The sequence below is a fragment of the Acomys russatus genome, chromosome 31 (assembly GCF_903995435.1).
Source record: "Acomys russatus chromosome 31, mAcoRus1.1, whole genome shotgun sequence".
Classification (NCBI taxonomy): domain Eukaryota; kingdom Metazoa; phylum Chordata; class Mammalia; order Rodentia; family Muridae; genus Acomys; species Acomys russatus.
This window is the reverse complement of record NC_067167.1, coordinates 36,662,674-36,675,306: the sequence shown is the minus strand read 5'-3', so window position 1 is coordinate 36,675,306 and position 12,633 is coordinate 36,662,674. Positions and strand designations below refer to the sequence as shown.

Below are 12,633 nucleotides of genomic sequence, written 5' to 3'. Positions count from 1 at the left end.
AGGGGGCGGCGGGGAGAAGCCTTGGCGGGGAGAGTGGCTGTGACTGAGTGGCAGGAGCAGGGGGCACACATCTGCAGTTGGGAAGCGTAGAGATGAAGGCTAATGCGATTTCTGTCTTTGTTAAAATAACTTTTTTTTCATTAATTAATGAATTTACTTTACATCCCAGTAGGGAGTTATCCTCCTTCCTCTCCTCTCAGTCCCTCCCTCTGGTCTCCCTTTGTCTCCTTCAAGTCCCGCCTTCCCTTTCTTCCCAGAGAAGGGGGCACCTCCCATGGGTATCAACCTGCCTTGGCATATCACATAGGGCTACACGCATCTTCTTCTAATTAGGCTAGACAAGGCCATCCAGTTAGGGGAAAGGGATCCAAAGGCAGGCAACAGAGTCAGACAGAGCCCCTGCTCCTGCTGTTAGAGGTCCCACATAAGGACCAACCTGCACATGTGTTACATATGTGTGGGGCCTAGATCTATCCCATGGATGCTCTCTGGCTGGTGGTTCAGTCTCTGTGAGCCCCTGTAGGTCCAGGTTAGTTGATTTTGTAGGTGTGTGTGTGTGTGTGTGTGTGTGTGTGTGTGTGTGTGTGTGTGTGCGCGCGCGCGCATGCTGTCCTTGACCTCTCTGGCTCTTGCAATCCTTTCTCCCCCTTATATAAGATTCCCTCAGGTCCAACTAAAGTTTGGCTGTGGGTCTCTGCATCTGTTTCCATCAGCTGCTGTGTGAAGCCACTGAGACGACTGTAATGCCACCCTCCTGCCTGCAAGCATAGCAGAATATTATGGGTAGTGTCAGTGGTGGGCACTCTCTTTCATGACACCCAACTCGACTCGAGTTGGGCCACTCATTCATTGGCTGGATCGAAGGTTTTGTGTGTGGGTTGGTGTCCCCCTCCCTTCACTGGAAGTCCCTCCTGGGTACAGGAGGTGACCACTTCAGGCACCATGCCTAACCCCCGCCACCCCCCCGCTGCTAGGAGTATCAGCTAGGGTCACCGCTATAGACTCCCTGGAGCCTCCCCCATCCTACAGATGCCCTCTCCCAGCACTCCACTCTACTCACACCTGGTCCCCACGTTGCTTCCCCTCCCCACCACCCTCTCTTATCCACTTCCCTCCCTCCGTCTGCTTCAGATGTCTATTTTATTTCCCCTTCTGAGTGAGAGTCAAGCATCCTCCGTTGAGCCCTCCTTGTTACTTAGCTTGCTTGGGTCTGTGCATTGTAGCATGGTTATCCTGTGCTTTATGGCTAATACCCACTGAAAAGTGAGTAGCTACTATGAAGGTCTTTCTGGATCTGGGTTACCTCACTCAGGATGGTATTTTCTAGTTCAATCCATTTGCCTGCAGGTTTCATGATGTCCTTGATTTTAATAGCTGAGTAGTATTCCGTAATGTAAAGGAACCACAGTTTCTTTATCCATTCTTGGGTTAAAGGACATCTAGGTTGTTTCCAGGTTCTGGATATTACAAATAAGGCTGCTGTGAACATAGTTGAGCAAACATCCTTGTGGCATGGTGGAACATCTTTTGGGTATATGCCCAGGAGTGGTATAGCTAGGTCTGGAGGTAGAGCTATTCCAGATTTTCTGCGAAAGCACCAGATTGATTTCCAAAGTGGTTGTTCAAGTCTGCACTCCCACCAGCAATGAAGGAGTGCTCCCCTTTCTTCACATCCTTCCTGGCATGTGGTGTCACCTGAGTTTTTGATCTTAGCCATTCTGATGGGTGTAAGATGGAATCTCAGAGTTGTTTGATACCAAACATTTCTTTAAGTGTTCCTTGGCCATTCAAGAGTCCTCTATCAAGAATTCTCTGTTTAGCTCAGTAATCCATTTTTCATTTGGGTTATTTGGTTTGTTGGTGTTTAATTTCTTGAGTTCTTTATATATTTTGGCTATTAGCACTTTATTGGATGTAGGGTTGGTGAAGATCTTTCTTTTCCCAATCTGTAGGCTGTCATTTTGTTCTGTTGGCAGTGTCCTCTGCCTTGCAGAAGGTTTTCAATTTCATGAGGTCCCATTTATTAATTGTTGATCTCAGAGCCTGAGCTGTTGGTGTTCTGTTCAGGAAGTTGTCTTCTGTGCCAATGAATTCAAGGCTCTTACCCACTTTCTCCTCTATCAGATTTAGTGTATCTTGTTTTATATTGAGGCTTTTTATCCACGTGGACTTGAGTGTTGTGCAGGGTGATAAATGTGCATCTATTTTCATTCTTTTACATCCAGTTAGACCAGCATCATTTGTTGAAGATGCTTTCTTTTTTCTATTGTAAGATTTTGGCTCCTTTGTCAAAAATCAAGTATCCATAGATGAGTGGGTTTATTTCTGGGTCATCGATTCAACTTCATTGATCAATTTTTTTTCTTTTTCTTTTTTTCAATGTCAAAAGTTCATACACATCTTTCTGCTTACAGAACTTGACAATGGTGCCTGTTTTGTTTGTTTGTTTTTTCCCCGAGAAGGCAGGAGCCTTCATAGACAAATGTAAAAGTATCTTTTATTCTCCTGGCTCAGTTGTTGTCTGGGAGACTCACTGCTTCCTTCTGCTAACCCAGGCCTAGTTCTGGAAGCTTCTAGCCTCCATACAATCTAACCTAGGCCTAGAATGTTTTCAGCCTCTGAGAATTACTGCTTAATAAGCTCAACCTTACTTGTTCTTTCTGAACTCTGGGCTGGCTGGTTCAACTCAGCTGTTCTGGCTCAAACTCTTCTCCCAGCTGACTTATTTAATCTGCCTTCTCTCTGAGCCTGGAATTGCTCTGCTTGGACTCAGACTAACTCAGCAATCTGCTCTAATCTTCTGGCTTCTTCTCACTTTCTGGCCTGTTTCATCTTCCCCTGAGTTCTCTCTCTACAACCCACCTCTCTATTACTGTCTGGTAAAAACTGCCTCCTCTCTCTGTAAAACTGCCTCTTAAGTAGCTTCCCTTTCCTCTCTCTTCTTGTGAGAGTTGGGTGTATCCTATTCTGTCAAATCTTCTATGATTTTCTGCCACTCAATTAGACATCACTTTCAAACATGGGTGCTTCCTTCTACAAACTAACTTTACCTTCCTTGTTTGGGATTAAAGGCGTGTACCACCATGACTGTACCTAAGCTTTTCTTTACCTGATATTTTCTCTATACCAGGTGGCCTTGAACTCAGATCTGTTTGCCTCTGTCTCCTGGCTTAAACAGTGTGTCTGTATTCCAGCCAGATCACAGACCTCGAAGTTTTTTGGATGTGATCTCTTACCAGCACAGCCATGCTCTGAATTAACATTCCTCTACAGACAAGGGATACACACAACAGGTGTCTGATGTCAGGGATTTAAGAATCAGCTTGAGAAGACAGGCAGGGTGTGTGAAAAAAAAAATGAGCGCGAAGCATGAGGAAAGCCAAAAGCTGCACATCACTCTCTGTGAGCCCAGAACTGCACATCACTCTGTGAGCCCAGAACTGCAGCGGCTCTCTCAGGCTTCTTGGAAGATCTGTTGAGACAGTCAGGGATTCCGACCACATCTGCAGCTGGGGACTGACTGGGTGGGTTTAGGGTATGACTTCTGCTCATGTTCCTAATTAGAAGGCTCTAATGTTGCTAGTGCCTCTGCCTGACACTTGGAAGACATCGTTTGCTTGTTAAGCCTTTTCCTGGTGGTTACCTTTGCTCCTGTAAGCCTACTGTGCAGGATGTAATGCTCACTGTTGGTGACACATGGGATTGAGGAGCAACAAAGGCCTCTATACAGAAAGGACTGGTTTTTTTGTTTTGTTTTGCTTTTGGTTTGTTTGTTTGTTTGTTTGTTTGTTTCTAGACAGGGTTTCTCTGTGTATTCTTGGCTGTCCTGGACTCACTCTGTAGACCAGGCTGGCCTCGAACTCACAGAGATCTGCCTGCCCCTGCCTCCAGAGCACTGGGATTAAAGGCGTGTGCCACCACACCCAGCCCAGAAAGGACTTTTAATTTGATCAAAGGAGCCTGTGACTACCTCCTTATAGTGTTTGGGTGAAGGATCCCCATAGAAGACAATCCGGAATCGGTTTTGCTGAGTGGTCACAGTCATTCTTGGTACCATCTCTCCTTAGCTAGTCTGTACCGTAAGCTCCTGACATGCCTTGCTCTAGTTCTCAGGGGTAAGGTAAATTTTTTTTATCACTGCTATGGCTTGATTAGGAAATGCTTCCACCTTCCAACTGATGTCACTGTTTTGGAAGTTTGTGGAACCCTTATGAAGTGGAGTCTCAAAAGAAGTAAGTTTTGTAGCCTGGCTCTACTTCCTGTCTGCTGACTTATTTCCTGACTAGGAAACAAAATGTCTTCCCCACCTTGACGAACTGTCTCTCTTAAACTATGAGGCCAAGTGAATCCTTCCAGCCTCCCTTAGGTTGATTTTTGTCGTGTGTTTTTCCATGACGACAAGGAACGTAATGACAACACCCAGTTTAGAGATGAGGAAACTGCAATATGAAGAACAGATTAAACACTTACCTCAAGATCAAGGCTGTCCCGTTCCTGTTCTTAGGCACCGTCCTGTGCCTGCAGATTATTTAGGTCTTTCCTCGAGAATGAACTTCACTATACTCTCTCTACTTTATAACTAATTCAATGCTGTATTGCTCCAGAAAATAACATGCCTGCCACTCCACTACCTCTCCTGCCACACTCAAATGCAGGTTTTTCTCTGTACGCACTGGAGGTTTGGAGTTGGCTTAACTTCTTCCACAGTGAGCAGGTAACCCCGGTGCAATTAATTACGCATTGCCATTCTCAGTCAGCCTGGAAAGGTCAGCAGAGGGAGACTAGAAGGCGTGACTCACATTTATAGACGTGTGGTGAGCATTTTAGCCACAGATAGGACTCCTCGGCAGTGAAACCACTGCCACCTGGGCTTTTAAAAGCCCTTATCATAGCATCATCATTAAGCCTGTGTGAGACAAAATGAGCTTGAAATGGAGTAGGGGACGAAAAGCCCTTTACTCTGTCACATTTAATGGCTGGGGACTGTGATTGAAACTGCCAGATAACACATTAGCAGGAGAAAGTGCAAGCAAACTTGATGCGTTATCGAATATGTTTTATGTGTAGGACTTCAAACCAAAGAAGAAGTGGTTAGGCTTGGAGTGTGCATAGTCAGTGGGGTGGGGAAAAGAAGATTCCAGTGATGGCTTTTAGGAGCGGATGGGGGTGGGGTTGTGATACCATTTGCCTCTGCAAGTTGGAGTGACCTTCTGTGAAGACTGGAGCCCTCAGAGAAAAAATTTATGTTAGCCTCGTGTCCCAGAAGTTGTGTGGTTATGCAGATGAGGGAAATTTCCAGAAATTCGTCCTGTCTCAGATGTCTTCAGCTTAATAACCACATTCAGGGTTCCAAGTGTGTCCCCCCACAGCAGAGAGGCTCGGTGGAAACAGTGACCACTGTGGAGGACCTGTGTGGTTGGTCCCTATCTCCTATTGCTCTCAGTGAGCTGTGTAAGTGCCCTGCAGGCGCATGGGAAGACAAGTTGGCTTTTTTCTACCTTCTTGACAAGGTCCTAGGATTGCGTCCCCAGCAACTAGACATATTAGCTAGTCCCTCTCAACAAGGATGTCTCAGTTATGCCAAACCCAACTTCAACTTCTTTCATATTTGCTAGAGATCAGACCTGTGGCCTTATGCATATATTCTATAACATGTAGCTCTGGTCCCCAACATTTCTATTGGCCAGGTTTTAGTATCTTTTAGTAGGGAAAAAACCTCCAAAGATCAGTTTTTAAAAATTAGTAATCAATAGATCAAATCTGGTATTTTCACTGAGTATGTTTTAAATCAGTCTTCTTCCAGAAGGCCCACGGAATATGGTATTGCTAGAAGCCAAAACATTCAATAACACTCTGCTATTGTTTGCGTGCCAAATGACCCACATAGCTCCTATCCTGGATGGTATTGTTAAATTTGAAGAGTGGAGTCTATCAGAAGGTCTTTAGGTCACTGGAGCCATAGTTTAAAAAAGGAATGTAGGACCGTCGTCTGCCTTCCCCGTCGGTTCCTGTTGATAAAGAGAGCAGTTGATCTGCCCAGTGCTGCCAGGATGATGTGGTGCCTCACCACAGACCCAAATAAATCTTTCTTCTCCATAAATATCCCAAGTACTTTGTGTGTACTTATGGAGAGCTATCTTCTAACCGCAGTAGAGCTCTGTGTGTGTGTGTGTGTGTGTGTGTCTGTGTGTATCTGTGTGTGTGTATATGTGTGTCTGTGTGTGTATATGTGTGTCTGTGTATCTGTGCATGTGTGTGTGTGTGTGTGTTCTCATGCATGTTATATGTGGAGGCCACAGGAAAACCTCCAGTATCATTGCTCAGAAGCCATCCATCTCTTTATTTTTTCCTCGAGACAGATCTCCCACTGGCCTGGAGCTTACCAATAGACTAGGCTGGTGGACCAGCAAGCCTAGGCTCTCTGCTTGTTTTGGCCTCCCCAGTGATGGGATTACACGTGCAGGCTCCATGGTCAGCATTTCTTACCTGGAGTCCAGGGATAATACTCAGGTCCTCATGCTTGCTAGGCAGGAGTGCTGTTTCTCCAGACCCACGAGCAGTATTTTATTTAAATATTTGTGTACATGCTGAAGACTTTATAAGGGTGGCTAAAACCCACCCCCTATGCAGATGACGTTAATCTGTCAAAGAACACACATGTGGCTTTCCGGGTGGAATTTCATCTTGTTGTCTCCATGGCAAGAGCACAGTGTGCCCATGTGGAGAGAAAATATCTTGCATATTGTATGGGCACAACACCTGTCCAAAAAAAAACCCTATGGACTAAAGGAAAGGGTAGAATAGAAAGTGGGACATCCAGCAGGCAGAAAGGATTCTAGGATAAAGCCAGGCGTGCTTGGCGCATTCATCTGGGAAGATGTGAGGAGGACAGACACACAGTACCTGAGCAGAGGTAACCAGCCAGCCACATGGCAGAACGCAGATTAGAATAATTTGGTTAACTAAGAGCTAGTCAGAGAAGAGCCTAGCTATGTGGCCTAGGTATCTGTAAATATGTTTTGGGTCTCATGAGTCATTATTTCGGGAGCTTGGGGCTGGGGGAAAACACCGTCCTGTACTCACTCTAGTTCTGTCATGAGTTTAGTCTGGAGTGGCCACTGTCCTCAGGCGTGATGAGCTGTAAGCATTGTTGCAATGTTATTCCGTCCTGCAGATCTGAGACCTTGAGCTCTGTATGGTAAGAAGCCTTCAAGTGATTTTATTATTTAGCTTTGAGAAACTGCTATCTAGTCTTTCAAAATATGACAAATGCTTACTTTAGGTAAACGTGCATACAAATTTGTTTTTCTTCTAGGTTAGCCCTAGTAAAACACTAGTCTCTTGTTTCACTTTCTTATGTAATAGCAGTTGGTTAACTAGTATTTTCTTTTCCACAGCCATTGGATGCCAAGAGGCTCAGAAATACGTTTTATTTAAACCAAGCTTAAAGCTTATCTTAGTGGAGTTTTTACGTTCTCTTCATCCTAATTATGCTGCCCTTGTTTTTTCACTGTCAGGCTAAGGATTTTATCTTATTCAAATCTCCTGTTTGTATTATCCATTTCAGTCTCTTTGTAAAACTAGGTCATGTTGTAAATAATAAATAAGATTTAAAGCAGGCCTAGATTGCACCTGCTCAGAAGGGCTCACGTGATGACATCTTGAAGTTTTTGGTGTCCTTTGGCCATGCAACACGTCAGAGGCCTGTCATGTGGGGCTGACACCGTGCTTGTGGCATTAACCCTGAGCAAAGCAATGATGAAACACGTGAAACAAATTTTTCCCCCCAAAGTGTCACTGGCAGTGTCTCCAATGATGATGGTTTGTTCTATGATAAGGCTTGGTAGCTTATAATAATAAATGTAACATCTAAATGTTGTGCAACTTCCATGGCTTGAGAGGACTGGGGTTTGGCAGTCTGTACAGTAGGAGAGTAGAGTGTGCACGTAACAGTGCAAGGCCACAGGTTCAGTACTCGGTACCAAAGGTACGGAACAGGGTGGGAGGATTCAGTCCAACGTGTGCAGGACTGAAAAGGCAAGGCAAGAGGAGTGTAGCTGGCAGAGGGTGTCTTATTGCATTGCTAAAACGGGCCAACGTCTCAACGCTGTAGTGGCTTTCGTGATGAAAACACTCCTGTACCCAGAGAACTGAGAAGTTCTTCTGAGGGCCCAGACGGGCTTCAGTGTCCTGTAGAATCCCACAGAGAAAGATCTTATAAGTGGGGTCATCTTGTCTCTTGGTTGGTGTGGTTTCTGTAATATCAAATTTGTGAAATAACAATGCTATTTTAAGTTGTGGTATGTGTGTGCGTGTGTAAAGTGTATGTATCTGTGTATATGTGCATGTAGAGGGCACAGGCTGATGTCAGGGGTCTCTTTCCCTTATCTTATTTCTTCCTCTGAAAGTCATTATGTGGAGGCTGGCTTCGAACTCACAGAGATGCCGCCAGCTCCTCCTCTGGAGTGCTGGGACTAATGGTGTGTGTTGTGCTAGGCTATCTTGTCTTTTGAAGCAGCATCTCTTACTGATCCCCGAGCTCACTGATTGGCTATATTGACTGGCCAAAATGATCCAGGGATGCACTGGTCTCCATCCCCAAAGTGCTAGGATTACAGATACATGCAGCTAAGTTCAGCTTTCACACAGGCACTGGGGGCGCAGACTCAGACCCTCGGTATTGCACAGCGGGCACATTACCAACCAAGACGGATCCCCGCCCCCTGTTGAGATCTGATAAGAACAGATTAAATTGAAAACATTTCTCATTTTATTTTATTATTATTTTTCTAATCACCATTTTCTTTCCCCACTTGCCGACAAGTCCTGGGGACCGTAACCTTTCCTACTTGGTTAGAGAACATCACAGGGCATAGATTTTCTGTATTTAAGATGATGGGCCCCAAATCTCTTTGTTTATGTTTTTGTTATTTTGTTTTTCTCTCACTCAATTAGAATCAAGGCTGGTCTAGGGGGGCATCCTTCTGCCAGTACAAACCAAGGGCCTCTTTTGGTCTGAACTTCCAACTCTTAGCCTCTGGCCTTGCCCCATACATGTGTGTGCTCTGCCCTAGACCTCTAGCTTTTCTTGTGAAGATACACAGTATGCACGCACAACAGTAGACATGCTACCTAGGCTCACGTGGAAGCTGAGAAACACGCCAGGGCCTAAGTGTTAGTCAGCATCGGCTAGTCTGCGAAATGGCTCATTCCACATTCTCCAGTTCTTAGACCTCTATATAATGCTTCCTGCGCAAGTGTAAATAGAATTACCCCCAGAGTTTCTAAAAGACTTTGGGGCCCCATAACTTCACCGTCTGAGAGCGCTGAACAAAGGACTGAGACAAGTGCCACTTGAGTCTAGTTTGGGAAAGGCTGGCGTCATAAAGGTGAGTAAATAACACAGCTACACATATGGGTTCAAGTCATCCTGTCATCACTTTCGATTGTGTGTGCTTAGGCAAGCTCACACCTCCCATTGTTTCCTTTCTTTCTTTGTTTCTTTCTTTCTTTTTTTAATTCAGCTTTTTCCCTACCTTTTTAAGAATGCCTCTTCACTTCCACCATATAAACATGGGTGTGGGGCACACGGAATGAATTCTAAGCCAAATAGTTTTGGCCAATTAACCTGGAGGAAATAGATAACTGAGGCAGGAGACTGCCTTCAATTAAGGTACTATAAGCCCAGATGGCATGAGTGAAACAGGCAGGAAGAAGCAATTTAAGGTGATCTCAGTGGATCGTGTAAGCAAGTGACTGGTGACCTGAGAAACTAATTTTTCCTATCCAAGGAGATTGTTTGTGGGGGCATCTTAGAGCTGTCTACAGTCAAAATAGACATGCATGGTTTTTAAGGAAACGTGTATGATAATATTTATTTTTTTTAAACTACCTCCAAAGAGGGATTTGTTGAGGCAGTTCAAATTCAGCTCAGATGAGTCATTTTATTTTGTCACTTAAAGCTTTAAAACATAAGGGTTGCCCAGGAACAAGGAGATAGAATTCTAGAAAGTTTCTGAGGAAAACAAGCTTGTGGAGCCAACAATTTCCTGTTGCCTCCTTCTTTCCTGCCTGTTGACTTCCCGTTTCCCCAACGTATGGTGTTTCCGGCCTCCCTCCTAGGAACTGTTTCTCTGGGTCATTTGTCCACTATTGCGATAAGGCATTCAGTGACATCCTAAGTAATGGCTGGAGAAAGAATACAAAAGAGGATCTACACAGAATCATTTTACTGGGAAATTTTATATATATTTATATTTATATATATGTTACTTATGCAAATTACACGTGCAGTTCCCATAGTAATAAAAACCCAAATCTCCTTTCTTCCCCTTGTTTTTAGCGCCATCGATTTTCAAGGCGTGGTTCCTTGGTTATGAACTGTATGCGTGTTGCGATGCATCTGACCCATTTGATGAGGAATGTAGGACTCCTCTTTGTAGCGATAGTTGTGTTTTCCGGAGAGGGCATCCCGAGAGGCAGGGTGAACATGCTCTTGCACACTTAGGTAGGTCATCTGCCAGCTGTGGGCACCTGTAGCTGGGGAGAGAGCTGTGTGGCAGCACTGGCACTGCACATTCCAGACTCTAGATGTGACACTGACTGTCTTGTGCCCGGGTTATTTTGAGGCCTTGGCCTCTTACTATTTTCAGACTCAGGCTGCAACACAGGCAGGCTCTTCAGCAGCTGCAAAAAGTTATTTAACAATGAACGCACGTAGAACAGCAGGCCACGGCAGTGTCACGGCCCTGTTGCCTCTCACAGGAGGGATGTGAACTTAAGGGAACCACATCCCAGGTCTTGAAGACAGTGGGTTGCTGTGGGATTAATCAGAATGATTTCTGGAAGCGGAGTGTGATGTGGGCCTTGTTGCTACAACGATACTGCGTTCATTTAATATACATTTTCATTGAAATGCCAACTAGAGTTGACATTATGCACCGAAGAAGAGAAGCACACGGATTCAGTTGCGATCCAGCCTGCACAACCATGTCTGCTGATGCTATGTGATGCTTAAGGGAAACACCCAGTGTCTGTTGTCAGCCTTCTGGGAACTGAGAGCTAGGACTAATGAGAGCGCCCAGGAGTGCATTTTCCCCCGTTAAAGGCACTGCCCTTGGCCTCTGAAACCTTGGATGTTCTTGGGGATAGTGGGATAAATCATTTTGCAGCCTTTTTCCTGGAGGAAGCATAGCTACATAGCCGACAGCTGTAGGATAACAGAGCACACCTTCCTGTGGGTAAAATGCTACTATTTCATAAGACGTAAGTCGCAGTGTGAAAGCCGAACTCCCAGACACCTGTCTAATTGCCAAAGATAGGAGAACATGGCCTGTGGGGCGTGTCTCGTCTCTACTGTCAGAGTCAAATGTAGAAATCGATGCAGTGGCCTCACTAACAAGATAGAAATCTGTTGCGGACACTTGGCAGGACCTACTAAGAGAGAGCAGTGGCTCAAATGTGTTAGCTCGACACACTCAGTCCGTGTCCTGCCTGCTTACTAATAAGACCTTAGGTTCATATAGCAAAGCTCAGTTCATCTAAGAAATGCCAGGGGTGCCCAACCATTTGAAGCTATGGTGTGTTGTGGTATTTTAGTGTGTAGATCTGCATTCATAGTCATCTTGGGATGCATGTGGCCAACACTGCAGGTTAGACGTGCCTATGAGCTATGGATCTTCTGTCATCCTAACTTGAGCAATGCCTTTAACTCCTCCCCACCCCCCACCCCCGTCCCATTAAAATCCCATGGGGTTCAGCCAAACGCCAAGATGAAGCTTAGGTTTGTTCAAGAATGCCCACCCATCAGTAACGTTTAGAATGAGGAGGGAAGAGGAAGTAATTTAGGACGGAGGAAAATGATAGCAAAACGATGCTATACCTTCGACATTTTGCAGCATGCAAATGATATAATAAGTGATATGCAAATTTGCAGCAATTACTTGATTCGAGAGCTCACAGCTTTCAGAAATGGGCTTGAATCTAACAGTATGGTGTCTGTAATCAGTCTTCACTTTGAAGAGTGATTAGCCCCTGGGCTGGAAAGTACTTGTCAGCAGGTGGTACAGAAGCAGTTGCTCTTTAGACTGACCTGGTCTTCCTTTCCTGTCCCCTACTCTCTTGCAGACCGGAGGATGTTCTGTTGCACCGCACGCATGACGAGATTGTCCTCCTGCACTGTTTCCTCTGGCCAGTGGTGACATTTGTGGTGGGTGTCCTCATTGTGGTCCTGACCATCTGTGCCAAGAGCCTGGCGGTCAAGGCGGAAGCCATGAAGAAGCGGAAGTTCTCCTAACGGGGAGCAAGACTGTGGGAAGCCAAGCACGGAGGCTGCCCCGTCGTCGGCACTGGCCTACCCTGCAGAGCCCATGTTTCGTGGCGCAAGAGATGGGAGGGGCCACACACATCAGGCCTCCAAGGGGTCCCTTCCTCAGTGGCAGTAGAAACGGGCACAGAGATGGAAAACTCGGGAATTCATTGCCTGCATTCCGTGTGCTGTAGCAATTGGCTAAAGGGTCAAGCTCTTAGCTATATGGAGTGACTGACTGTTTGGAAAACCCTCTAAGAAGTTGGTTTTCTTTGGAAAGTAACAGTATGTTATTTGTATAGTGTAGTATACAAACCATTATGATT

At 45.3% G+C, this 12,633-nt stretch overlaps 1 protein-coding gene across 1 annotated transcript in view; it reads left to right on the top strand.

Annotated features, from left to right (window-relative positions):
- Nucleotides 1–12,358, top strand: part of Kcnmb4 (potassium calcium-activated channel subfamily M regulatory beta subunit 4) — a 57,290-nt gene extending 44,932 nt beyond the window's left edge. Inside the window, exon 3 of the mRNA XM_051139761.1 lies at nt 12,127–12,358. Within this exon, the coding sequence (XP_050995718.1) occupies nt 12,127–12,295 (169 nt within the window). The 3' untranslated portion in view covers nt 12,296–12,358. The remainder of the gene's footprint in view (nt 1–12,126) is intronic.
- Nucleotides 12,359–12,633: the final 275 nt, after the last annotated feature.